A 27,198-nucleotide genomic window follows, 5' to 3' on the forward strand; every position below is an offset into this window, starting at 1 on the left:
TGAGTTTTGGAGGAAGACAGGCAAGTTCTTGCTTACTGTGAAGAGAAATCACTGTCACCGCCTTTGAAAAACGATGTTCAATTTCCTAGTAAATTTTAAAAGGTTTAATAAAAAAGACAATAGGAGACAAAGACAATAAAGCAAAGGGTTAAAAACGGCTGGGTGCTTGGCACTCTGCCAAGAGCACACCTGGTGTTTTGGAAACACTCTTTATATACCATTTCTATTGCATCAACTTGAATCACCAACCAGGCGATTGGGGATACCAGTATCATAAAGTTACCCCAGGACATATATTCATAGACTTTATGCATATTCAAACTTTTCTATTAAAAGTTTACATTTTCCAGGAACTGTTTAGCATGGCCTCTCCTTGGGTCCACCTTTTTAGAGCATACATGTTTCTTGGCTTGTGGTTTTAATTCTCTTCTTATCACCTTTTAATTTGGGCCTTGGCTCCTTCTTTCCACAAATGGTGACTATTGATAACAAGCAGGGTCCTCATCATCTGTTCATTGAATGCTATCCTAACTAAGCAGACAGTTCAAGCACACTATATGGACAATTACAGCAAAGCCATTTTAACATTATAGATATAGCATTCATCTTAATACTTGTGAAAAACCAATATTATAATATGTATTTATAACACCACCACAGTACAGTCCTGTACTGCCTCATCCATTCTGTGGGTGAGCCTTTGCTCATAAGAGCATCAGTTGGACTGGGACCTTATTAACACCCTACTTCACTAAAAGAGGGACCTATCCCCATCTACTCAGGTGCCTGGGATCTTGGGCTTGCCCTTCTCTGCCCTGATGAGATCTGGGCGGCTGCTGTCCCACCCCTACTGCTTCTTCAGCGCTGCTCCGAGCTTTCACTGCACTGTAGCTCCGCACTTCCTTCCTGCCGAGACGTTCTTCAGTTCCAGCCACAGCTCCGGAGTGTCAGGAAAATTAATCCAGAAACACCAGAGGTTTATGTCCAAAAAGGAGACAGAGGAGTCCTTTTACTTTATTTGAATAAAGGAAGAGGCCACGGAGCATTCCCCTGGGGTCTCACAAATTTTTGGAGGACGCAGCCTCCTTTTTATCCTAATTTCCCAGCCGCATTTCCCTCTCTCTTTCCCCATTGGCTGAGGTACTTGAGAGGTACAGACTTCCTGGCATGCCTGATACCTAAGATTCCCCTCTAATGTATAACCCTCCCTCTTAATTTTTAATTCTTAGGAATTTATGCTGTTTCCCCATTGTCTCTTTCGTCTTTCAATATCCAGTTTCATTTATCAGCAAACCTACAGCTTGTTTGTAAATGCAAATATCTTTTTCCATTCATCAATCAGTGGAATCCTTCCCATTGTTTCTTTTATCTCTCAGTGCTAGTTTTATTTACCAGCAGGCCCACAGCTTGTTTATAAAGACAAATCTGTCATTCCTCTCAGGATCTTCTGATACATCTTGTCTACCACCCTGGGATTGTTGCTCATTTCTGACAGCCCAGATTGCTGTTTTCGTAAGTCGTGCTGGGGCACTGGGATCAACTGCCCCAGGGGGGTTTGTGAAGCAAAACCTCTCTTACATCATTTTCCCACCTCTGACAAAGCTGCCGTCGCCACGTGCTCCTGGATCCCGTGCCACAGCCCCTGAAGCCGCAGGGGAATCATCGCACCTGCCCTGTCCACTGGGAGCACCAGCACCCCTGCCAGCTGTGACCAGAACTGCACCCAAGGGGAAAGTGGCTGGGGCCGAGAAGGCTGTCATTGGGTTCCTGGTTCTGTTTGGTGTTAATGCCGTAGTTGTTGCTGCTTGTTTGCTTTATTATACATACTAGTAAAGAACTTTTATTCCTATTCTCATATCTTTGCCTAAGAGCCCCTTAATTTCAAAATTATAATAATTTGGTGAGAGGGAATCTACATTTTCCATTCCAAGAGAGGCCCCTGCCTTCCTTAGCAGACACCCGTTTTTCAAACCAAGACAGTCCCTCTCTTGGTTCAACCCTCTTCTGAAGCCCCCCTTTTGCTACTAGCTCTACTTTTTGAGAAAGTGTCTTGGGAGAGTGGTTTGACCCTGGTTCTCAGAAGATTAGGATAGGGTCTTAGGAATGCATTTTTTCTTTCTGTTTAACAGGATAGGAAAATACTAGCTACTAATCTATATAGTTACACGATAATAGGCTACAGAGCTACAAATATATATGAAGAATATATAAAAGCAAAAATCAGTTTGGCAGCACTTGGATAAGGAGATGTTGGAGGTTAGGACTTTTCCTTTCTTTTTCTTTCTCCCAAGGTGTTTTGTCCCATTCGTTGTTAACTGACAATAAGGACTGGTACTTTAAAGACAAAAGAAGTGGCCAAGGTGGGAGGAGGGGTGCAGTTATTTGCACTCTCATAGCTGAGTGGCATTCTCTTGGGAAGGGCAGAGTAACCTGAGATTTTGGCTGGGGGGTGAGGGCTTGGGCTCAGCTTCTCTTGCTCTCGGTGTCAGAGGGAAATGGTCGAGATGTGGCTACCGTGGGAAGAATTTGCTGCCACCACAGAGTCCAGCCTGGCACTGCTTCTTCTTTACCATGGGTGAGCCTCTGCTCGTAAGAGCAGCCGGTGAACTGGGATCTGACTAGAAAGACCCTCACCATCTAATTGGCGGCCTCAGGGAAAAAAACCTGGGATTCCTCCCCCTTCCCAGGGGGATGCGTCTCCCTGGCTGTGTGTGGCATCTGCTACAGAGAAGCCTGGCTGCCGCTACCCAACCTTCCTGTTTTCTGACGCTGCCTTGGGCTTTTTTCGCTACGCTCTAACCCAATACCCGGTGTCCACCTGACCCCCACAGATCCTGCTAAGGCTGTGGAGTTTTCTATCACATTTTGTTTTCCACCCAGGGGTGTGCCCACCTCTGCTGTTCCAGCAACCACTTTGAGGTTGCTGCTACAGCCCATTTCATCATCCAGAAGGGCATTGAGACAGGCTGCCCCTGTGGGTTTGTAAAGTAAGCCCCTTTTCTATCTCTTCTGCCGGTGTACCTGGCATTATCTACGTGGAGACAAGCGGCCGAGCTCACACCACAGTGCCCCCTTCAGCCGCAGGTAAATCACCGCACCTGCCTTGCCTGGCTGAGAGCCAACAGCGCCCCTGTCGACTGTGACTGTAACTACACCAAAGTGGAAAGTGCTTGACAGCCAAGAAAAGGCTGTTGTTTGGTTTCTCGTTTTTGTATGCTGTTGCTGCTGTTATACATATATATACACACACACACACACACAAATATATATGTCAGGAAAATTAATCCACAAACACCAGAGGTTTATGTCCAAAAAGGAGACAGAGGAGTCCTTTTACTTTATTTGAATAAAGGGAGAGGCCACGGAGCATTCCCCTGGGGTCTCACAAATTTTTGGAGGACGCAGCCTCCTTTTTATCCTAATTTCCCAGCCGCATTTCCCTCTCTCTTTCCCCATTGGCTGAGGTACTTGAGAGGTACAGACTTCCTGGCATGCCTGATACCTAAGATTCCCCTCTAATGTATAACCCTCCCTCTTAATTTTTAATTCTTAGGAATTTATGCTGTTTCCCCATTGTCTCTTTCGTCTTTCAATATCCAATTTCATTTATCAGCAAACCTACAGTTTGTTTATAAAGGGAAATATATTTTTCCATTCATCAATCAGTGGAATCCATCCCATTGTTTCTTTTATCTCTCAGTGATAGTTTCATCTATCAGTAGACCCACAGCTTGTTTGTCATTCCTCTCATATATATACTAGTGAAGAACTGTTAATCCTTTTCCCATATCTTTGCCTGGAAGCCCCATAATTTTGTAGTTATAATAATTTGGAGGGAAGGGGATCAAATTTTTAGAGTGCATGGAGGACAATTTTTTGTTGCAGCTGGTGGGTGAGCCCACCAGGGGAGGGGCTATGTTAGATCTGCTGTTTGCAAATAGGGATGGGCTGCTGGGAGATGTGGTGGTTAGAGGCCGCTTGGGGCACAGTGATCATGAAATTATAGAATTCTCGATACTTAGTGAAATCAGGAGGAACAAAAATAAGACTTTTACATTGGACTTCTGGAGGGCAGACTTTGACCAGTTTAGGAGACTTATTCAGAGAGTTCCTTGGGAAGCAGCCCTTAGAAATAAAGGAGTCCATGAAAGGTGGATGTGCTTCAAAACAGTAGTGACTGGATGCTAGCCTGATGTCACTGCTTTCATTATAACTCTTTGTGCCTGACCTATGAACCATTTACCCAGCCATCGTCTAACACAGTTATCCAGCTGTATGCTGGACATTTTGTTTATAAGGATACTCTGACGGTATCGCAAAAGATTACATCTACTGGGTTTCCTAGATCAACTAGGTGGGTTACCCTGTCATTAAAGCAAATCATTTTCAACAAGCAGGACTTTACCCTCATGAAGCCATGCTGGCTGTGACTGATGATTGCATTGTCCTTCAGGTATTTTTCAAAACTTTCCAGAATAGTATTTTCCATTATTTGCCCTTAGTGAAGCTGTAGTGGCTTGACACTGGCTAGATGCCAGGTATCCACTATGTTGTTTTTTCATGGCCTTTTTTTTTTTGGTAGCAGGGGGGCCACAGATGTGGCTTCTTTGAGAAGCTGCTAGCAAGGCTGGGCCAATTAGAGATGTTTGTAACACTTCTGTGATGACATAATTAAGAAGAAAATCAAAACAAAGTGGGCAGAGTTTTTTTCTAGCTAGATAAGAGGAGGAGGGGAGAACATGTGAGGGAAACAACATGGAGATACCAAGGTCAGTGAAGACGGAGGGGGAGGAGGTGCTCCAGATGTTGGAGCTGAGATTCCTCTGCAGGCTGTGGTAATGACCATGGTGAAGCAGGTTGTCCCCCTGCAGTCCATGGAGGTCCATAGGGGATGCAGAAATCTACCTGCAGCCCGTGGGGGAGGTGCTCACAATGGAGTGGGTGGATGCCTGAAGGAGGCTGTAATCCAGTGGAAGACCTGGTGGAGAGAGGGGCTCCCCTGCTTCCAGGCTGGAGCAGCCTGTCCTTGGAGGACTGCACCCCATGGAAGAGTGATCCAGGCCACAGCAGTTTTAGAAGGACTGTGTGCCCATGGGAGGGACTCATGTTGCAGCAGGTGCAGTAGGACTGCTGCCCATGAGATTTGGACCCATGCTGGAGAGGTTCACAGAGAACTGTCTCCCATGTGAGGGACCCCATAGTCCCACAGGGGAAGGACTCCTCTCCCTGAGCAGCAAAGGAAAATCTCAGGTGATGAACTGACCAAATCCCCCACGCCCTGTCTCCCTTCACTGTCAGTGGGAAGGAGGGAGGGGTTGGGGGGAAAAGGGTGTTTTAAGGGCTTGACTTCTCATTATCCTCCTCTGATTTTGTTAATAATAAATTCCCTTTTTACCTATAAGCTAAACTTGTTTTGCCCTTGGAGTGTTTTCCTCCCAGTCCTTATCTCAACTCATGAACCCTTTGTTAATTTTCTCTCTTCTCTGCCCAGCTGTGGCAGGGGACAGTGAGTGAATGGCTTTCATGGGTGCCTGGCATTTGGCCAGTGTCAAGCTACAATACCCACCAAAGCCGCTCACTCTCCTCTGTTATAGATGGGTAATGTGATGGTTGGCTCTTGCAATTAAGGGATGAGTATTATGTGTATTTTAAGAGAAGTTATATTGATGTATAGTTATGATATTGTGATTTGTTGTTTAGATGTCCTCTGTTCTCTCCATAGTCCCCTTTCCCCCTGTATGGTTGCTAAGGGAAGGCCTTGGTAGTTGGGACATGTGGATAGAGGGCCTTGCATGAGGCATTTGGGAGGAGGGAAGGCTTGTTACTCGGAGGCACGGCATGACAACACCTGACCTCCAATCAAGTTGCAAGAAAGCAGTCTCCACCAATGGATGGTGAAGAAGAGTTGATTGGCAGACTTTGGGAGGGGCTAGGGTTGCCTGGTTGCCTGATGCAACACCAAAGGTATATGTCTTAGTTTAGGGCAAATTAGGAAGGAAAACTCCAAATGGGGATTTCCCCAGGGAAATGCCCCTCCCCACTAACTGGTCCGGGAAAAGAATAAAAAAATTCCTTAGAGAGAAGTGGAAAAAGCTGTTTATTTAACAGAAATTGAGTAATATTAAATAATAAAACCTCTTGCTGTTCGATGGGATGGCAAGTCTAGGAAGAAAAAGTCCTTTTCATGTGGTGTAGCTCGGCTCGCTCAGGTTCTTATCAGTCCCTCCGGCGCTGGAAAGTGCCGAGGCCCAGGCCCCGGTGGGCCACAGGCGTGAGCTCCCGGGGTTTAGCTGGGTGTTCAGTCCAGAGCAGGCTTGCACAGATCCAAGAAAATTGGGAAAAAAAACAAACAAAGGTCTAGGGAACTCCTCTGCCTCAGCTAGCTAAAACTAACTAAAAGCCAGAGAGAAGCTCTGTCCCGCTGTCTGTCCGTGCTGCAGACACCACAGTCCAGGAGCGGGATGTGTGGGAGTGATGTTTTTCCTTAACACAAACTGCGCGCTTCTTCTTCCCCCTCTCTTGCTCTCAAAGCCAGTCTTAAAGGTGCAGAACTTAATATATAACATAAACTAGACGATTGGGGATACCAGTATCATAAAGTCACCCCAGGACAGTATAAAAGGTGGAGCAGCCATTTTGTGGGTGAGCACATGGAGGTTTAATTCCATGCTCCCAGAGCTGTAATTTTTCCTTATTCAGTCGTTTGTTGTATTTTGCTAAGGTTTAACCTTTGAAATTTTTAAAAGTGAGTGTCATTTCTCACACCTCCACAGCTGGACAGGGAAGAAAAAATTACAAAGGTTCCATGAGTTGAGATAAGGATCAGAGGAGATCACTCAACAAATACCGTCAAGGGCAAACCAGGCTGGAATTAGAGATATTAATTGCATTTATTGCTAACAAAATCCCAGCAGCACAGGGAGACAGGGAATGGTCAGTTCACCCATTTTTTCTCATGCTGCTCAGGGAAAGGAGTCCTTCCCCTGCTCCAGCGTGGGGTCCATCCTATGGGAAACAGTTCTCCATGAAGTTCTCCAACATGAGTCCATCTTGTGAGCAACAGATCTCCCCAAACTGCTGCAGTGTGGGTCACTCTTCCACAGGGTGCAGTCCTTCAAGGACAGTCTGCTTCAGCGTGGGGTTCTCTCTCCATGGGCCTTGCACAGGGTCACAGCCTCCTCCCAGGCTTCCACCTGCTCCAGTGTGGGTCTCCTCCTCAGGCTGCAGGTGGATCTCTGCATCCCCGTGGTCCTCCATGAGCTGCAGGGGGACAGTCTGCTTCACCATGGTCTTCACCTCAGACTGCAGAGGAATCTCAACTCTGGCACCTGGAGCACCTCCTCCCCCTCCTTCTCCACTGACCTTGGTGTCTGCAGAGTTCCTATCATATATTCTCATCCCACTCTTCTCTGGCTGCAATTGCAACTGCACAATAACTTTTTTTTCTTTCTTCTAAAGCATGTTATCACAGAGGCATTACCACCATTTCTAATTGGCCCAGCCTTGACCAGCAGCAAGTCCATCTTTGGAGCTAGCAGGGATTGGCTCTGCCAGACATGGAGGAAGCTTCTGGCAGCTCCTCACAGAAGCCACCCCTGTAGCCCCCCCTCCCGCTACCAAAACTTGGCCATGCTGTCATCAATCAACTCCTTTTCTCCATGTGCTTTAGCATAGTTTTCAGGAGAATCTGCTCCATGATCTTTCTGGGCACAAAGGTGAAACTGACTGGCCTTTGGTTCCCTGGGTCTTCCTTATTTCCATGCATTGGGTTTGCAGTGCAAAGTTTTGGTAGCAGGGGAGTGGCTACAGGGGTGGCTTCTGTGAAAAGCTGCTGGAAGCTTACAGTATGTTTGCTGGAGTCAGTGCTAGCCAGCTCCAAGATGGACCTGCTGGTGGCCACAGCTGAGCCAATCAGTGATGGTGGTAATGCCTCTGTGATAATGTATTTAAGAAGGGGAAAAAGTTATTGCACAGAAGCTTTTGTATCTAGCAAAGAGCAGAGTGAGACTATGTGAGAGGAACAACTCTGCAGACACCAAGGTCAGTGGAGAAGGAGGGGGAGGAGGTGCTTCAGGTACTGGAGTAGAGATTCCCGTGCAGCCCATGGTAAAGGCCATGGTGAGGCAGGCTGTCCTCCTGCATCCCATGCAGGTTAATGGCAAAACAGATGTCTACCTGCAGCCCATGGAGGACCCCACAACTGAGCAGGTGGATTCCTAAAGGAGGCTCTTACCCCATAGGAAGCCTGTGCTGAAGCAGGCTCCTGGTAGGAGCTGTGGGCCCATGGAGAGAGTAGCTTATGGTAGAGCAGGTTTGCTGGCAGGACTTGTGACCCCTTTGGAGACCTATGGTGAAGCAGTTTGTTCCTGAAGGACTACACCTGATACCAAAGTCATCTGTAAAACTTTCTAACACAATTTGAAGTATTAGAAAGCAGGCATTCTTTATCAGTGCTGGACACACCTGAAGGATCTCTCCTTTAAAGGGATGTGTGTGGTTAAACTTTACAATGGGGTATTTATTCCATCATGATCGTGCATATTCATTACAACATACTTCCTTAGCTAAAACATAAACATCACTTTTTCTAGAACTAATTTGCATGCATCCACCTCCTACTGGAAGTCCTTTTATAGTCCTAGATGGTCGTCTAAAGGGGTCTCTGGTGGTCATATTCATTGAATGCTTCAATATTAGAGGTGCCTTTGCCTTGAACTTTTTCTTTGGGCATGTGCTGTATCTTCTTGTTACATAACTTGCCAAAAAGCCACTATGTTCTTCATGATCTGTTTCTCTACTGGTTTCAGCTATGAATTGTTATGAACGCACTCAAGAGAGTGATATGGTAAAAATTTTATTAATTACAGCAAGCAAGCAATAAGCAAAAAATCAGCGCTGGGCGGCAGGGGAGTCTCTGCTCCTTTGGCTGCCGTGCTTCTGATTTCTGTGTTCTCCCTTTTAAGTGGTCCGACTTCCGGGTTACGTGTCCTTTCTCGGGTGTCTCTGCGCATGTGCCTCCGGTCACTGGTGGTCGCTTTCTGCCTTCTGGTGGTCGCAGGATGAAGATCAGGAGTCTTCCTCTTTTGACCTTTCCTCACTGTTCTCCTTTTAAGGCTTATCTGAGTGGCTTAACTTTCTGGAATTCAAGAGAGCTTGCAAGGCTGTTCTCATAATTATACAGACGTCAGCAGCAGCCTTCAACCTCATCCCTATTACACAAAGCATAGTTTTGCAAAGCATCGTATCTTACATGTTTAGGCGAACAAAAGGGTCTCTATTTATTACAATTCTCCCCTTTTTCTATTGCTTACTTTTGTTCGTTAAATCTTTGTAGTTCTCTTTTACTTAACTCTAAATAATCTTCTGTCTCTTCCCCATTTAAGGCTTCATATTTGGCTCGTATTAGCATAAGGTGAGCTGCTTCTAACCTGCTTCTCACAATGCTAATGATTTTGTTAAAAATACAAGGTCCAAACATAAGTCCTAAGATTAGTAAAATTAGCGGTCCTGCTATAGTAATTACAGGGTAATTACAATATCCTCTGCCTGGATTAGAAGCTGGGCACATATATAGTACCTTATACCCAGGCGGTTTATAACTAGTACCCTTCCACTCAATGAGAGAGTCTAGTGTAACTTGAAAGCTAGGGGCTTCAGAGGTGATCTGTGATTGGATAACGACCTGGTCTTCCCATCGGATTAAGGACCAATTGAAGGGCTCGGGAGTCTTGCTTGTACTAATATTAAATGTGCTAATTAAGATTATAACTGTTACTGACTTCTTTAATGAGAATTGGCTTCCCCTACTATAATAGAGGCTTTTCCTTTTTGAGGTGTCAATTTGGATTCCCCAGAAATTACTTCGCCGGGTTGTCTCATTCCCACTCTTGTGGCATTTCCAGAACCATGATCCTTTGGTCCTATGTATATTGGAATGCTTCCCTCCACGGTTTTTTTACTCCTCTGCCTCCCTCGTCGACCCGGTTGCCTCGGGACACGGGGTGTACCATCTTCTCGACAGCAAGAGTACTCTTCAGGAGGGGAATTATTCCCTCTTTTATTAATTCTTTGTATGTATTTTTCCCAACTTTTATGCTTTATTAAAGGGGTATAACACCCTAATTTCTGGAGCCACCGTCTGCACAACCCAGCTACTACATTTGCTACAAAAGGCGTAGGTTCGTTTGGATGATAACAATAATACAAGGGATTGACCCCTTTTGAGTAGATGGCCCACCACTTCTCTGATCCCTTTTCAAATTCTCCTGCTTGTATTCTAGTTACTAGAGCCCAATCAGTGAGATCCCTCTGGGCAGTGTAGCAAGAGCTACACACGCCTCTTGGTGGGTAGCCTCTATGACAGTGGGTCCACCAGAGTTCTTTACATATTATACATTTAAAACAGACAAAAGGGTAACAATTTTGGCATAACGTACAGCCTATTTTAACACCTCTATTATATATTTCCTCACCACTAGATGGAGGTATCTTATATTCTATATAAAAGCCTTTATGGAATTTATTATTCATAAGTTTCTAAGCAAATTAATAGTTCTGGGATGTTATTTTGTTCAGGATATCTTAAGTCTCAAGTCCCAGCCGGGCTACCCACTTCTCAGTTATTAGATTTTAGTGGTTTCACAGGTCCTTTTATTCAACTCGCATGTGTCCAGCCTTTTTTCCGCTGTTCGAACTGCAGAGTCAGTTGTTAGTAGGACTTGATACGGCCCCTCCCACTTCGGTGTTAGGGGATTTTCTTTCCAACTTCTTATCAGCACCCACTCTCCAGGTTGTACCTGGTGCAATATAAAATCCAATGGTGGTCTTTGAGCTAGCATCCCTTTTTCCCACAATGCCTTTTTAAACTTCATTAATTTTATCAAATACTCATTGAGGTATTGATCACTCACATTTGGATGTGTTTGAATTTCTTCTATATTATAGGGCATACCGTATAGCATCTCAAAAGGGGAAATTCCCAAATCTGCCCTTGGCTGGGTTCGAATATTCAGAAGGGCCAGTGGAATACACTTGACCCATGATAGTTTTGTTTCCATTACTAGCTTAGTATGTTGCTTCTTTATTTCTCCATTCATCCTTTCCACCTTTCCACTTTCCCTGAACTTTGAGGGTGCCAAGGGGTGTGTTGTTCCCACTTTATTCCTAATACTTCTGGTACTAACAAAAAAATTCCTCAACTCAATTTTTGACTCTGATTCTATCATCACATTTTTAATAACCCCCACTTCAAAGGGTTCCCCCTTTGCCCCTACTACCATAGTAGTTTCTTTGGATATACTACATCCTTTAGGTAAAAACTGAATTGTTGATCTCTCAGCTCCAGTATCTACCAAGAATGTTATTTCTTGGTGCTGGGGACCCACTTTTAACTTTATCAAGGGCTCTTTCTGATGTTCTCGGGTCCCCATAATAAAGAGCCCCTGACCCCTACTAATCTTCTTTAAACATCTTTTCATCCTGGATTCTTACCCTACATTCTTTCTTAAAGTGTCCTTTCTTTCCACAGTAAAAACAAACTTTAGTGTTCTGTCTTTCCTTTGAATCTCTGATTGGTCTCTGTTGTTTCCCTTTCCAGGTTTGATCTCTACTTTCTCTCATAGCAGCCACCATCATCTTAATTTGCCACTTCTGAGCCTCCTCTTCTCTCCTAACATACACTTTTTGTGCCTCCCGCAAAAGCTCATCCAAACCTCTGTCTTGCCTCCCATCCAATTTTTCTATCTTCCTCCGAATATCCTCCCAGGCCTTTGCCACAAATTGTGCTTTAAGCAATGCCTGCCCCAATTGGGTGTCTGGATCCATTCCTGAATATAGTTGAAAATTCTTTCTTAGCCTTTCTAACCATTCTGTAGGAGTTTCATCTTTCTTCTGTCTCTCATTAAAAGCTTTATTGATATTATGACCCCTCGGGACTGCTTCCCTAATCCCTTGAATTATAATAGTCCTCAAATCCTGCATATGTACTCTGTGCGCTGGATTTTGATGATCCCAATGGGGATTTTGGAGGGGCCATTTTACATCTGCCAGTGGTCCCTGGACATGCTGAGCATCCCAAATGCGCATTCCTTCCCTTCTAATCATGTTTTTCTCTTCTGCCGTAAATAAAATATTTAAAATAGATTGTAATTCCTCCCATGTATACATATTGGGTCCTAAGAATTGATCCACTCTTTCTGCAACCCCCAATGGGTCTTCCAGCAAATGCCCCATTTCCTTTTTGAACTCTCTGACATCCCCCGAACTGAGAGGGACAGATATAAACCCTATTCCAGCTTGGGGACCACCCATTGGCATTTCCCTTAATGGGAATAGATTCTCTTGTTTCTTTCTGGATCTACTCCTGGTAACAGGTCCCACATCTGGCATGTTTAAATCCTCCTCCTCGGGGTTCGGAGGGGGAGGGACCCGTGGAGGAGGTGGTGGTACAAATGGAGGGGGAATTATCAAAGTATTTTCTTTCCGAGGTTTCTTTTTCTTTCCCTTCCCCTCCTCCGAATTCTCTGTCAGCTTAAATATAAAAACCTCGGGATTTACTACCCAGATCTCTGCATAAGCACTTTCCTCTGAACTAAAGGGGATCTTTGTGTTTACCCAGGAATTTAACTTTTGTCTAACCCAATCTTCGGTTGATCCAAATATAGGCCAAAATACCTTCTTTGAAATTTCCTTTCCTCCCCATACTTCTACACAATAATGAATCATTTTCGCCTTATCTTTATTTTCTGTTCCCGGGAAATACTGCCAATTTTCTAACATATGACCTAACGGACTATCTCTAGGTACCGGTGGGAGTTTAATAGATACAGGGGGCTTGCTTTTCCCCTGCCCCATTCTTCCGGAGTGCCTTCCAAATCACACAGTCTCTTTCGCTTCCCCTTGTTCGTGGCCCACGCCCTCGCGGGCTAATGGGAGACGCACTAATGAAGGGTCCGCTCTCACTTGGGGAATCTGGCTGCCAGTTCCCCTCTCACACACACACCACGTCGCCGCACTCCGGGATCCCGACCCCGACCGAACGGTTCCCCGTTATACTCACGCGTCCCACGTCCCGCGTCTTCGTCCGGACTCTGTGCACAGATTTTAAGGGGTCGACCGGTCTCCCTTTTGCTTATTGCTTTAATTTTAGGTTCAGTCGGTGCAATCGAGGCAGAAACCGGCCCCCCGCTGGGCCGCTAAATAATAGCGGGGCGCCCCCCCCCGGTAGTGCCGAGAATCTGTCCTACAGATTGCATCCGAGTCACGGGCACCAAATTGTTATGAACGCACTCAAGAGAGTGATATGGTAAAAATTTTATTAATTACAGCAAGCAAGCAATAAGCAAAAAATCAGCGCTGGGCGGCAGGGGAGTCTCTGCTCCTTTGGCTGCCGCGCTTCCGATTTCCGTGTTCTCCCTTTTAAATGGTCCGACTTCCGGGTTACGTGTCCTTTCTCGGGTGTCTCTGCGCATGTGCCTCCGGTCATTGGTGGTCGCTTTCTGCCTTCTGGTGGTCGCAGGATGAAGATCAGGAGTCTTCCTCTTTTGACCTTTCCTCACTGTTCTCCTTTTAAGGCTTATCTGAGTGGCTTAACTTTCTGGAATTCAAGAGAGCTTGCAAGGCTGTTCTCATAATTATACAGACGTCAGCAGCAGCCTTCAACCTCATCCCTATTACACATAGTTTTGCAAAGCATCGTATCTTACATGTTTAGGCGAACAAAAGGGTCTCTATTTATTACATGTTTATTATCCTATCTGCATACTTTTACATTCTTTTATGTTTTCTGCTAGTTAGTCTTTAAGCTCTATCCAGCAACATCAGGGGAACTGAAAATTTCTATTCTCTATGTTATTTATCACACCCTGTAGAAGGGACCCACACTGGAGCAGTTTGTGAAGATCTGCAGGTCATGGGAAGGACTCACATTGGAGACGGTGAAGGAATGTCTCCTGTGGGTGGGATCCCATGCTAGAGCTGGGGAAGTGTGTGAGGAGTCCTCTCCATGAGGAGGAAGGAACAGCAGAGACAACAGCTGATTGACTGACTGTAACCCCTAACCCTGTACCACTGGGGCAGGCAGTAAAGAATCAGGAATGAAGTTAAGCCTGGGAAGGAGGGAGGTGTGGGGGAAGGTGTGTTTAAGATTTGGATTTACTTCTCCTGGCCTTACTCTGATTTGACTGGTAATAAATTCAGTTAATTTTCCCGAGTCTATTTTGAGTGTGACGGTAATTGGTGAGTGATCTCTCCCTTCTCTTAACTCACAAGCTTCTCATATTTCCTTTACCCTGTTCTGGAGTGGGATTCACAGAGTGGCTTTGATGGACACCTAGCGTCCAGCCAGGGTCAAGCTACCACAGTCTTTTTTGGTGCCCAGTGTGGGGCTTGAGACAACAGCAGTTTTATATTGTGTGCTATAACTATAGTAGCTATTAAATGGCAAGCTTCTGTGTGGGATATAGAGTTTGTCAGCTGCGCCACTTATCTCTTTAGTATGCTGAGTTTGGAAATATGTTAATACAAATTATGTCTCTGTGCTTTGTCCTAACATTGATGGCCTTGCTATTTTGTGGGTAGGATGAAGTTGAATTAAGTTGAGATGGTCAGGTATTAAGGCAATTGCTAGCTTTCTCGGTTGATGGATTTTATTTTTATTTTTTTAATTTAAATTTATTTAAATTCACCTTAGGTTAAGATGCCTGACCAAATAAGTGAAGGTATTTTAAAAAAAAAAGTGATGCTTCAAGTACTTTTGTTGAAGTCTTCCTAGCTCTTTTTTTTTTTTTTTTTAATGTTGGCTTCTGTTGTAGTTTTTTTTCCTCTAGTATATTTAAACAAGAAACATTGTCTATTATATGTAAGTAGCTTCTGATTTTCAGATCCTTAGAAAATAATTCTTATGGACACCAAATTGTTGCACAGAACACAACAAATGAGATTTGTTTCTAGGTTTTCTTTTGTGTAGTGTTTTACAAGTGATCCACAGTGCTTTACTTGTCTGCAAGATGAATGTTTTCACAGAGCAGTAAAGGATATTAACAGGTATAGACTTGTCTTTGGCATCTGGAATCAATATTTATTGCCTTTCAGATTGCATTGTTTGCCTTAATCTTAGAATCTGTTATGTCCCTGTGTGCTTCTCTGTGTAACATTTCTTTGTATTCAAATTCAAAAAAGTGTTCAACTCTACCTGTGTTATGTTTTGTTGAGAATAGTTTTCAATGAAGTGGAAAAAAAACGATTTTCTGTGTTGGATGTTTGCTAGGGAGTAACTTTGAACTGACAGTGTCACAGGGCAAAATAGATCCTTGTTTTGTTCCTTTTTACTTTCATTACTAGCTTCACTGTAATGCTATTAAAAGCATTTTACTATTTGAGGCATATGAATTGAAAGGTAGATGCATTTGAGTGGTCCTATGGGAAGGGATTGCATGTTGCTCCCAATTATCTGACAGTCCTCTTAGTTAAGGTAGTTGAAGCAGAGGGTGCCACAGCTTCCTTTAGTTTCCTGACTTCCTTGTAATTTTGATATATTCTGCTTTTATGTCTCTATACTGGTGCTTTTTGCTATGATGTATGTGTTTCTTCCATCGAAAATTTATATTGATAGCAATAACCTTAATTTCTCTCTCCTACTTGGAAATTTAAAAAAACATATTTTCCTGACTGTTTCCAGTAGTTATTTTGCTAAAGGTTTCGTTTGGAATGTTTGATCACTGTTTGTGTGGAACTTTTTTGTGACAGTTTTGTTAAGACTGTACTAAACTGGCTTTTCTGTTTCAAAAGATAGGCATTTTTTATTATGCAAGTGTATTATGTTCACTATTTGAGACAGCTATATTGAGAGACCGCCAGCTATCCACAACCCTTCACAGAAGTAAATGTGAACGCCGTTTATTTCTATCTTTAGCACACTTATATAGGGTTTTACAGGGTCCGCGGGCTAAGCAAGTTACTATTGGCTAATGCACACAGGTTTACATTTTTTCTCTTACACACAAGGATATTGTTTTGCTTTACTCTCTCTTCTGCAGGAAGGTTTCAAGGACTTTAGCCTTTAATATCACAACTTATTTCAAAGACTGGTTTGTGCAGACAGGCCTTTACTAATATATAAAATATATCAACACAGCTACATGCAACCAAATTTAAAATCTAGGATGAATTCAAGGCAATATTGATCAGTTTTTCTAATTGCAGTATTTCTAGTGTGTGAGATATTGTTGATCATGATGATAATTTTAGCTATTTTTACATTCTTTCACAGCCTCATGACTTTGACGAATGCAGGTTTGATATCAGTGTAAATGACAGTGTTTGGTACCTCCGAGCTCAGGACCCAGACCACAGACAACAGTGGGTAGATGCAATAGAACAACACAAGGTATGTGTTTTTTCTGATTTCCTTTTTCAGTCCCTCATTAGATCTAGTGGTGCTTGCAGAGACTTTTAAGCTTTGGTGTACAGTCATTAAAGTGCTCAAGGTATTTCTGAAAGATAAATGTTGCAAGATTGAAGCCATGATGTTAATTATGTTCCAGAGGAATTGATTTGCTTATCCTTGATATACAAGAGTTTAGAGAACTGTGAGCTGATAACTGAACCTTTCCTGAGCTCTCTAGCTTGAAAAAGAAAAAAAACTTGCATTGTTTGAGTATTTTAATTGTTTTGGCTATCCTCTCTCACTGATTATTGAATTGGTTATCTATGTCAGGAAAATTAATCTACAAACACCAGAGGTTTATGTCCAAAAGGAAACAGAGGAGTCCTTTTACTTTATTTGAATAAAGGGAGAGGTCATGGGGCATTCCCCTGGTGTCTTTCAAATTTTTGGAGGATGCAGCCTCCCTTTAATCCTAATTCCCGGCCGCTTGTCCCTTCTCTCTTTCCCCATAGGCTGAGGTACTTGAGAGGTACAGACTTCTCTGAACACCTGATACCTGGGATACCTTCCCCCCCCCCGCCCCCCAATGCATAATCCTTTATTAATTCTTTTTTGGAATTCATGGTGCTCTTTCAGTGCCTCTTTCAATGGAATCCATCCCATTGTTTCTGTTTTCTCTCAGTGATAGTTGCATCTTATCAGCAGACCCACAGTTTGTTTGTAAAGACAAACTCATCATCCCTCTCATCTAGATGCCACAAATGTTAAACTTCTTAGTCGTACTTCTTAGTCCTAGAGTCCATTCTACTAGGTTTATATTTGGTTTTTAGACTCATCTCTTTGTTCACTTAGGTGCTTTAACTGTATCTGATTACTAGCTTTTGTCTCCTTGTCTTTTAAGGCCCTATTGTTCATCAGGATTTTCATTCAGTTTTCCTGATCTATGCCTTATCTCTTCCTATGAACTCTGTTACTTTCATTTTGCCTAAAGGGCTTGAAGGTCAGATATTTTTAAAATATGTAACGCACAAAACATCTGTTATGTTTTCAGATGAAAGACAGGCACTGCTCCAAGGTGTTGAGTGTAAGTACAATACATAGCAAAATGAAACATTTGTATCTGGGTTATTGTTACGAATGAGAAGGGAGAGTTTTGTGAAAAATGAGGTTCACTCTCCTGGTAAAATTTAAAAGTTTAATAAAGACAATAAGAGACAGATAATAAAGCAAAGATTAACGGCTGGGTGCTTGGCGGTCTGCCAAGAGCATACCTGGTGTTTTGGGAACACCCTTTATATACCATTTCTATTGCATCACTTTGATGCATATTCATAGACTTTATGCATATTCAAACTTTTCTATTAACTAGTTTACATTTTCCAGGAACTGTTTTGCATGGCCACTCCTTACATCTGCCTTTTTAGAGCATGCGTGCTTCTTGGTTTGTAGTTTTAATCCTCTTCTTTTCACCTTTTAATTTGGGCTTTGATTCCTTTCCACAGATGGTGAGTGTTGATAGCAGCCAGGTCCCCATCTGTTCATTGAATGTTATCCTAACTGGGCAGGCAGTTCAAGCATACTATATCAACTATTACCACTTATGCCTAAATTTTTGCTAATAGCAGGAGAAGAAAAACTACATTCACACAGCAAAGCTATTTTAACATTATACATATAACATTCATCTTAATACTTGCGAAAAGCCAATATTATAATATGTATTTATAACAGTTTGGATGGCCCCTGCCTTTGTCTAGGTTTCTGGCAGTAGGCAGCAGTTTTATTGAGGCAGCCAGCACCCCAAAACCACTCCTGCTCACAAGTTCTTAATAATGATTGATTTGGTCTATTACAACATGAATTATTTATTGAATAAGCTCAAGGAAAAAACAGATATAAGAATTTAACAGGCTTACTTACTACAAAGGACAAACAAAAGAACTACGAGTAGATTAAAAAAAGCAGTGCAAGATAATAGGTACCTATATTACAGCTAGCGAAAAAATAGTATAGATTAAGAATCAATGTAAATTACCACCGAATTGATGACGGAGTGCACATAGAATCCTTTCCCTCAATTCCTAGGAAAGTATCCATGACATTTGCGTCCAGACTTCAGGGAGAAGTCCCACGCATTTCCAGGGTGTGTGTAGGAGACTTCTGCCTCCATGGAAGTTTGTGTAGCTTTTATCATTTATAAAGTGAAGTGTCTGTCAGGAATTCCAGCTTATCTCTCCACATTTTGTTCTCAAGGCAAGTTGTTTATTGACAACTGGAAATTCCACCCCTGGCTCCAAAGAAATAACTCACTAGCCAGAGACAACTTACTAGTCAGACAAGCTGGCCTGGGTTATCTGATCAATTAATGTGAGCGGGGAGAATGCCTGGAGCTATTGCCTCAGCTGATGGACAGAATAGATAAGCTCTTCTGTGGTAGGGGGGATGTCCTGACACAGTTATACAGGTAGAATAACAGAATATCTCAAGTTGGAAGAAACCCATAAGGACTGAGTCCAACTCCCTGCTCCTTGCAGGGCTACCTATCACTAAATCATATGACTAAGTCATCCAGATGGTCCTTGAACTCTTGACAGGCTTGGTGCTGTGACCACTTTCCTAGGGAGCCTGTTCCAGTGACCACCCATCCTCTCAGCAAAGAACCTTTTGTTACTGTCCAATCTGAACTTCCCTTGATGCAGTTTCATACCATTTCTTGTGTCCTATCACTGGTCACCAGAGAGAGGAGATCAGCACCTCTCCCTCCACTGCCCTTCTTGAGGAAGTTGTAGACTGTGATGATGTCACTCCTCAGCCTTCTTTTCTCCAAGCTGAAAAGCTAAGTGACCTCAACTGTTCCTCATAAGTATCACAAAGTAGTTGAGAGAAAGCTCAAGAAGTAAGACACAGTGATTATGTGGATTATTATGATCAGATTTATTGCTAATACAGTATCTAAAGAACAACTCTATTGTTTATTGCAGTGGATTATAGTGTCATCAGGTTGTGGTCCCTCCTGTTGAGTCACAAGCTTAAGTGAGACCCCCCTGCTTTCTAAACTTCTCAGAAAAGTCTAGGTGTGGCTCAGTCCACTTAGTCTCAGATTTGGTCAATAGTCTATGACTAAAGGGTTGTAATATAAGGCTTTTCATCTAGAAATGTACAGGGTTGCAGTTTTTGGCCTTGCAGAATTCACAATTAGAAACCAAGAAATCACCTATGGAACAGCTTTAGGACTTTATCTCGGTATTTGACTGTGTTGTCCCTAAAGCAGGGTTCTTCTACTCAGTGTGAAGGAGCCAATCAACACACTGAGTTGAGATATTCAATTTTATTACAGTTGTGCAGAATAGGGTGCCAGGCATCTAACAGAGCTGGCACACCTTTTAGGAAACAGGCAGAATCTTTTATACAAAAAGGTAACAAAGAATGATACAGAAACAGGTCACTTGTGAGGTGCCTCTGTACAGGGAGGCAAAGATTTAGTTTCAGATAAGCATTGTTAAAGTGAGAAGCATGGCTTTAAAGCCTGGGAAGAGTGGATTCCACCCCTTTGCCTTGGGGGATGGGCCCTGTGAGCCTGGGAAGAGTTGCCCCGCCCCAGACTCTCGTGGGGTGGCAGTCCAGGGTGTTCTGATTGGTTTGTGCCCCGAGGGTTTCTCCCTTGCTATGTCCCTATTAGACCCCGACCTTAAACTCCACCCTAGTTCTGTCCCATAAAACCCACCACCCTGCCTCTGTTCTGGGCTCTGTCTCTGGATTTAAGCTGTTTGTTCCTGTGTTGAATAAATGGCTTCCTGAGATTAACCAAGCAGAAGCCCATCTCGTTGAGTCCCATGTCGGTCACCAGTAACTGTAGCCTCCCTGGACATGATCCTGCAGCTGTGGAATGCTACAGTCACTCATGATTATATAACAAAAAAATTTAGTATGCATGTGGTGGTCTTGGTCCAGTTCATAATAGTACCATTTACATATATGAATTTCCCTGGGGGTGTGTTTTTTAACATTATAATAATATAAGGTAACTCTAGGTTATATTTCCATCCTGTCAGCTATGACCAAGTTATTATTTGACTTTATACTCTGTTAAAGTTTCTGCTTAAATCTATTTGAACAATTAGTTGTCAATGAAGTAAGGATTTATAGTATTCTGTTCTTGGGGACTCTTCACTGCTCCATTGCTCTGGCACCTTGTTAACATGGTTTCAAGACCAAGCCATTGTTGCTGTGAACTTTTTGAGACTTTTAACTTCATCTGACATCAACTGGATCTTAGCAACTTTTTACTCACCTGTACAAAAGTGAAAAGTGAGTGCTCCCAGTCTTTGGGGTGGACATACCTGGCAGACATGCAGGGAGGGGATTGCTGCCTGCAGTCTCAGGAGACCAATTTGTCCAGTTGGTCCAGTCTCCAGCAGCATATTATACCCTTATACAGGCTGATGTGCACCAAAGACAATCTCAACCATCTCAGTTCTCCCATCTCTGCAATGCATTAATTATGTGAGCAGTTCTTCCTGCAATACCCACCTGGTGTTCTTACCTTAGGACAAAACACACTGCCCATCAGAGACTGTGGAAAGGGAGAGAAGGTGTATGTATAAGGAGGATGTATGCAAAGACCCTACTATCTTTCATTGCTGTCACATAAGTTGCTCTCTGTCGTGGGTTTTTTCCTTTTCTCTGATTTGAGAGAGAATTGGTATCTGTAAGTTTGTTTGTTCTCAAGTTTTATCAATTGAAAAGTTTTTATAGAGTTCTGCAGCACTGAAAAGTTGATTCTGTCCGGGATCTGCATCGGGGAGCTGCTCACCGTGCCTATTGCTGCTGGTCACGTGGTTCCCGCCGGCACCGGGCCGGACTGCACTGGTCGTCAGCTCCACTCAGCACCTCTCCTCATGCGGGACGCCAAAAAGGAAAAGCTGCTGACGCCTCTTCTGCCCTTCTGTCCGCAGCATGGCTGGCTAAAAGCGGCTACGCAAATAAAGTTCATTGCGAGCCATGCTGAGACAGCAGGGGCTGCATGGTGCCGTCCCGGCTACCCATCCTGGCCTCACGATCTCAGCTGCTTGGCCACTCCTGGACTGGGATGGTGGCGGCCGCTCTTGGCCTCAGCCACATGGTCTCAACCCCATGGCTTCGGGGTCTCAATACCCCCCCCCCCCCCAGTGGTATGACCCCATCAGCCACACTGGGAAAGGGCCCCAGCTGCCACACCGGGAAGGGGCTTGGTGGCCCCCTCACCACCCCTCCGAGGCTAGAAAGAAAAAAGCTTCCTGCAGTTTTTCCTCTCTTAAATATGTTATCGTACAGACTTTACCAGTTTTTCTAATTGGCTTAGCAGTGTGCCTATTCTCAGAGCCAGCCAGCAATTGGTTTTCCCAGTTTCGAAAAAAGCTTTTAGCAGCTCCTCACAGAAAATCACTTCCATGGCTGGCTTCTTCCCTCCTCACCAAAAATCAAGCCATGCAAAACCACCACATTCTCTAGATCATTCACCATCTTCATAGCTGTCCTTTGGATGCTCTCTAATAGTTTTGTATCCTTCTTATATTGAGGCACCTAAAACTGCACACAGTACTTGAGGTGAGGCCATGCCAATGCAGAGTAGGGCAGAACAGTCACCTCTCTTGACCATCTGGGGATGCTGTGCCTGATGCACCCCAGGACCTGGTTGGCCCTTTTGGCTGCCAAGGCACACTGTTGACTCATGTTCAACTTGCCATTAACCCAAATCCACAGATCTCTTTCCATGGGGTTGCTCTCCAGCCACTTGTTTCCCAATTTGTATGTATAACCAGGATTATCACATCCCAGATGGAGAATCTGGCTCTTGCTCTTGTTAAATTTCATATGCTTGGTGATTGCACAGCTCTCTAGTCTGTCTAGATCTCTCTGTAATGCCTCTACCCTTGAGAGAGTCCACAACTCCTAATTTAGTATCATTAGTAAACTTACTTAATGTTCAGTAGATTCTTGTGTCCAGTTCATTTATAAAAACAATAAAGAACACTCGCCCTAAAAGTAAGCCCTGAGGAACCCTGCTGGTGTCTGGCTTCCAGCCTGATGTAACCCCATTTTCTATAACTCCTTGAGCCTGGCCCATCAGCCATTTGCTCACACAACCTATTATGGACTTGTCTAGGTTTATGCTGGACATTTTTTCCAGAAGCATACAGTGAAAAACAGTATCAAAAGCTTTGCTCAAATCCAAAATACCCCACATCTACTGGCTTCCCTAGGTCAACTAGACAGGTGACCTTGTCATAAAAGGTGTCTTGGTTTGAAACAATTTAGAGAAGAACAGACTGGATTGAATTGTCTTCCTTTAAGGGTTCCAACAATACCTTTCCACCGATAAGGGACTGTCCTGGGGTGACTGTATCCCCTATTATGCCCAGACATGAGTCCTGTAGTTTTAAGTTTGAAGGGAGGGGGGAAGCAGTGAAATTCTTTCAGTGTCTGTGTTCAAAACACAGATAACTCACTTGTCTTTTCCAGCTCCCGGCTTTTTTTCTCCAGAGAGACAGAGAGTTTTTCTTTGCTTTTTAGCTATTTTTTTAGTTAGCTGAGTGATATGCAGATAGAAAAAAAACTCTATAACTCGCAGAGTAGTTATGAGTAGATATGAATTTATTCAGTGCTGAGGTGCATGGGGGATATCTCCTCCGAAAAGCATGCACACTTTTTGAGATTTCGCTTTCTTCTTTTATCCTTTACAAACTAGGGTTGCACAATATGCCTTAATACATATTCATTTCCTAACCCCCCTGCTTGTCTTCACTTCATATTAAAATTAGCTCCACGCCCCTTTGTGGCTATGCACTGGTCGTTTTTGGTCAGTTTGGTGGTCATCTGGGGGTCTCTGAGATGAGGTCAGCAATTTTCTCCTTGGCTGAACTTTCACCTTGTCTTCTCACGCATGCTCCTTTCAGTGTTTTGACCACCTTTTGGACTTTGATACCGTTCTTTCCGGCTTAGGGGTCCAAGGAATCCCCTTATCCTGTGGTGCCTTTTTCTTTGCATCTTGTTTGTGTATTTTAGCTCTTTATCTTATCTTGCAGTCTCGCTCCTTTCTTCCTCTTGTCAGCTCCCCCTCTCTTCTGATCAGGCATTTCTTTATGCTTAATTCTTAATTTCTCTGTTTCATGAGGGAAGAAGTTTTTCCTGGGACTGTGGCTTCTCCTTCTTCTTCTGGAACTGTTTGCCTTTTCTCCGGTCTGAAATACCAGAACGTCACTGCCCACCCCCACCCCCACCCCCCCCCCCCCCCCCCGCACTGGCCCGGAGGCTAGATCTGGATCCCAGAGAGAGCTGAGCCACACCTACAGAAAGGACTCTGAATCTACAAGCTCTTCTCTGCAGCAAGAAATTTTATTATTTAACATTATTCATTCTTTCTCATGCCTGTGAGCACACAGCTTGTTGAATAAACAGGTTTTTTCACTTTCTTCCAAGGAAAATTCTTTCCAAACCTGAGTGGGGGAGGGGTTGTTGAAACCTGCCTTCTATTAGAGGACATGTTCATTGCAGGACATTTCCTCCAAATTTGTCTCAAACCAAGACAGAGACGAATACTAATATACATAAAAGTGGACAAATAGCCATTTATTAACAAACAGAAAGCCAACAAGCAGGGGGCAAAATAAGTAAATAACTGCTAGATATCAAACTGCTAAATCCCCCAACCCCACTGGAACAGAGAGACCCAAAATGCCAGAAACACCCGTTCCTGATACAGGGGCCAGCAGGGACAACCTCAGGCTTTGCAGGACAAAAGGGACAAGAAGGCATCATATCCCTCTTGTGAGACAGCCAGCTTATTCACGACCCTTCACAGAAGTAAACGCGAACGCCGTTTATTTCTATCTTTAGCACACTTATATAGGGTTTTACAGGGTCCGCAGGCTAAGCAAGTTACTATTGGCTAATACACATAGGTTTACATTTTTTCTCCTGTACACAAGGATACTGTTTTGCTTTACTCTCTCTTCTGCAGGAAGGTTTCAAGGACTTTAGCCTTTAATATCACGACTTATTTCAAAGACTGGTTTGTGCAGACAGGCCTTTACTAATATATAAAATATAGCAACAATTCCCCCTTTCTCTTTTTGCACAAACCAGGCTTTGGATGTGACTCATTCTATACTTTTATGAAGACAAGATAACATACAACTTAGACTGTCATCCCGATTAACAATATAAGAAAAGTCCGTCCCCCTTCTAGCACAAGAGACCTCAACCATCCAGTGATACCCCAGCAGGCGAACCAACTTCTAATGGGGTCACTATCTTCTTTCAGGGCATGTAACTCACCCTGTAGCTGTTGTAGTTGCTTATGGATGGAAACTGAATGATCAGTAAGATTCAGACAGCACATGCCTTCAAACTCCTCACAACTATGTCCTTGTGCTAAGAGCAAAAAGTCAATTGCAGCTTGATTTTGTAATACTGCATGACGTACACTACTCACATTGGCTGAAAGTTCACTTAACATTGTGGATGTTAAGTTCAATTCTTTCTTAGTCTAACAAGCGAACCTTTTTAGAGTTGCTAAGCTTTAATTTATTCAGGCTTCACTTTGACTGTTTGATGTTTTTTATTTTATCAACTACATTCCACAATTGGTATAAGCTTGGATGGAACAAAGTAAGTTTCCCAAGATAACAGGGTTTCTATGTAGATTAGCAGGAATCCCATTCCATGCTCTATCTCCACAGATTAGGAATATGGAACTAGGTAATCGCTTTGGTAATTGTCCTGTGAGATTGCACCGCGAATAAAGGCTTTACTTTCAGTGGTAGTAACGAGATCAGCTATAGGGTTGACTGCAGCCCAGTGCTGCATTACTTTGTTAGAATGGCTTTTGTTGGGGGTTCAAACATTATTCATCCACCTGAGGTATTGGTGGAACCTAACAAGTCCAATTCTTCTGGGAGCCCTATGGTAATATTAAGAACTTCGGTAATTTTTGTTTGCCAGAGGGCTTCAAGTTGTCTTAATGTGAAGCCAACAGTGCGATTGCACTCTTGCAACATTGCCAATCGATTCAGTTGAGTCTCATTACTAATTAAACCTTTAAATGCTTGAGGATCCCATTCAGGGACTCCTATGAGATAGGTGCGAAAAGGATCTCTAGGTGTGGCTAGGCTCAAACACATTGACCTTTGGCCAGTTCAATGTGCCAGAGTGACCCATATGTTCTGTCACTTTTGGATGTTAGTTAGCAGACAGTTGGTTGGGACTATACACAACACAATTACTATAAGCAGTTTGTTCCATGTAAATGACACCATACTTGCAAACTCACAGCTAAAACTTTAATGTTAAATGAACTTTCAAAGATGCTTACACTAGCTCTTGAAGGGGGAACACTTATACTTTATACTAATATAACAATTACTATACAGGCTAAACTCTTTATCTTAAACTATTATCTAACTACTTTTAACACACGTGCTCTGGTATATATGTAGTCTAAGAGTGAAAACAATTTGCTGAAAGGGTAAACACACAACTACAATTTGCTTTATATACAGTTAGATGGAGTCTCTACACTTTTCTTAGATCTTCTACAGAATTTCTCTCACAAACAGACTGATTTAACACGATTCAGTCTTGGAAGGTTCACTGCTCCCGTGATGTCAGCTGGCAGCTGATCGGTGACTGAGAGCTTTGATGTTCAGGTTGTTCTTCACATCCTTCTAAATCTTAAAACAGAAGATAACTGAAAAAATTGGTAGAGACATAACATCATAATAACAACATAAAATTTCTGTTGGCAACTGTCTGTGTAGTGTTCAGACACAACTGTGTCCTGACAGGTCCAATTCTGATCCATGTCTGGAGTATCAAGGCTGTGTGGTGACTTCTCTGTTCACTGGATCTCATGTGTTCAGAGGCAGACAGTCTGGTCAGATGAACAGGTGACCTTTTTGAACCTGTCAACAAAACACAGACACTTCTCCCCTTGAAGTTAATGAATTACACTAATCAAATGCTTTTAGGGCATCAATTTCCCCCATTTTTAAAAAAAAAAATAAAAAAATGATGTGTTCTTTTATACACATCAACATTAACACAAAACCATATACACAATGAATAAGAACTTATAGCAGTTAAAAATCAGTTAAATCATAAACATTATTAATAACATGTAATATAAAACTACCATTAACTACTAAAACACTGCACCAGCATCCCATAGTTTGCAAACAAACAGAAACAAAAAAAAAAAATCAGTGAAGGATTGGATAATCACCTCTGGAAATGATTCTCCAAGCCCACTTCAAAATTGATCCAGCTGTCATATTAATAGGGTCAAATTATTGAGTCAAAAACTGACTCAAATACTGATTTGGTACAGAAAACATCTGGATCTGTTGGCAAACATTCCGTCCAGGTAAAGTCAAGGCTTGGCCAGGGCCTAGGCTTTAAACTGGAAAGATGCTTTTTAACATATTTCTAAAACAAGGTTCTCAATAGTAGCAGCCATGAGATGCTTACCGCACAGTAAACTGTTGAAATGCATTTGTACAAAGCAAATGATCAGAAGCCTTAGGTACCAGACCAATTAAACCATTCAGCAGTTGGTTTAATCTGAAGCCTCTCCCATGGCAGCTGATCCTCAGCAATGATACATCTTGGAATTCTGGAAACACTGAAAAATAATAAGGCTATAAAAACCAAAAACTGCATAGATTGCAACAAACAATAGAACTCCTGATGAAATCAAGGGTGTCACAGACTGTATTCACTTCTATCCATAAGCAGGTGTTCATCAGTGTTCTATCACAGCTGTTTCAGCTGTAACT

At 43.0% G+C, this 27,198-nt stretch overlaps 1 protein-coding gene across 5 annotated transcripts in view; it reads left to right on the plus strand.

Annotated features, from left to right (window-relative positions):
• Positions 1-27,198, plus strand: part of LOC148183311 (ceramide transfer protein-like) — a 274,244-nt gene that overhangs the window by 116,030 nt on the left and 131,016 nt on the right. For all 5 annotated transcript variants that reach the window (XM_088061554.1, XM_088061555.1, XM_088061558.1 and 2 more), the window contains exon 3: positions 16,268-16,384. In XM_088061554.1, the coding sequence (XP_087917680.1) occupies positions 16,268-16,384 (117 nt within the window). The remainder of the gene's footprint in view (positions 1-16,267; positions 16,385-27,198) is intronic.

The sequence above is a fragment of the Pseudopodoces humilis genome, chromosome 12, assembly GCF_049639895.1.
Source record: "Pseudopodoces humilis isolate 2021_Gansu_Grassland_sample_001 chromosome 12, ASM4963989v1, whole genome shotgun sequence".
Taxonomy (NCBI): domain Eukaryota; kingdom Metazoa; phylum Chordata; class Aves; order Passeriformes; family Paridae; genus Pseudopodoces; species Pseudopodoces humilis.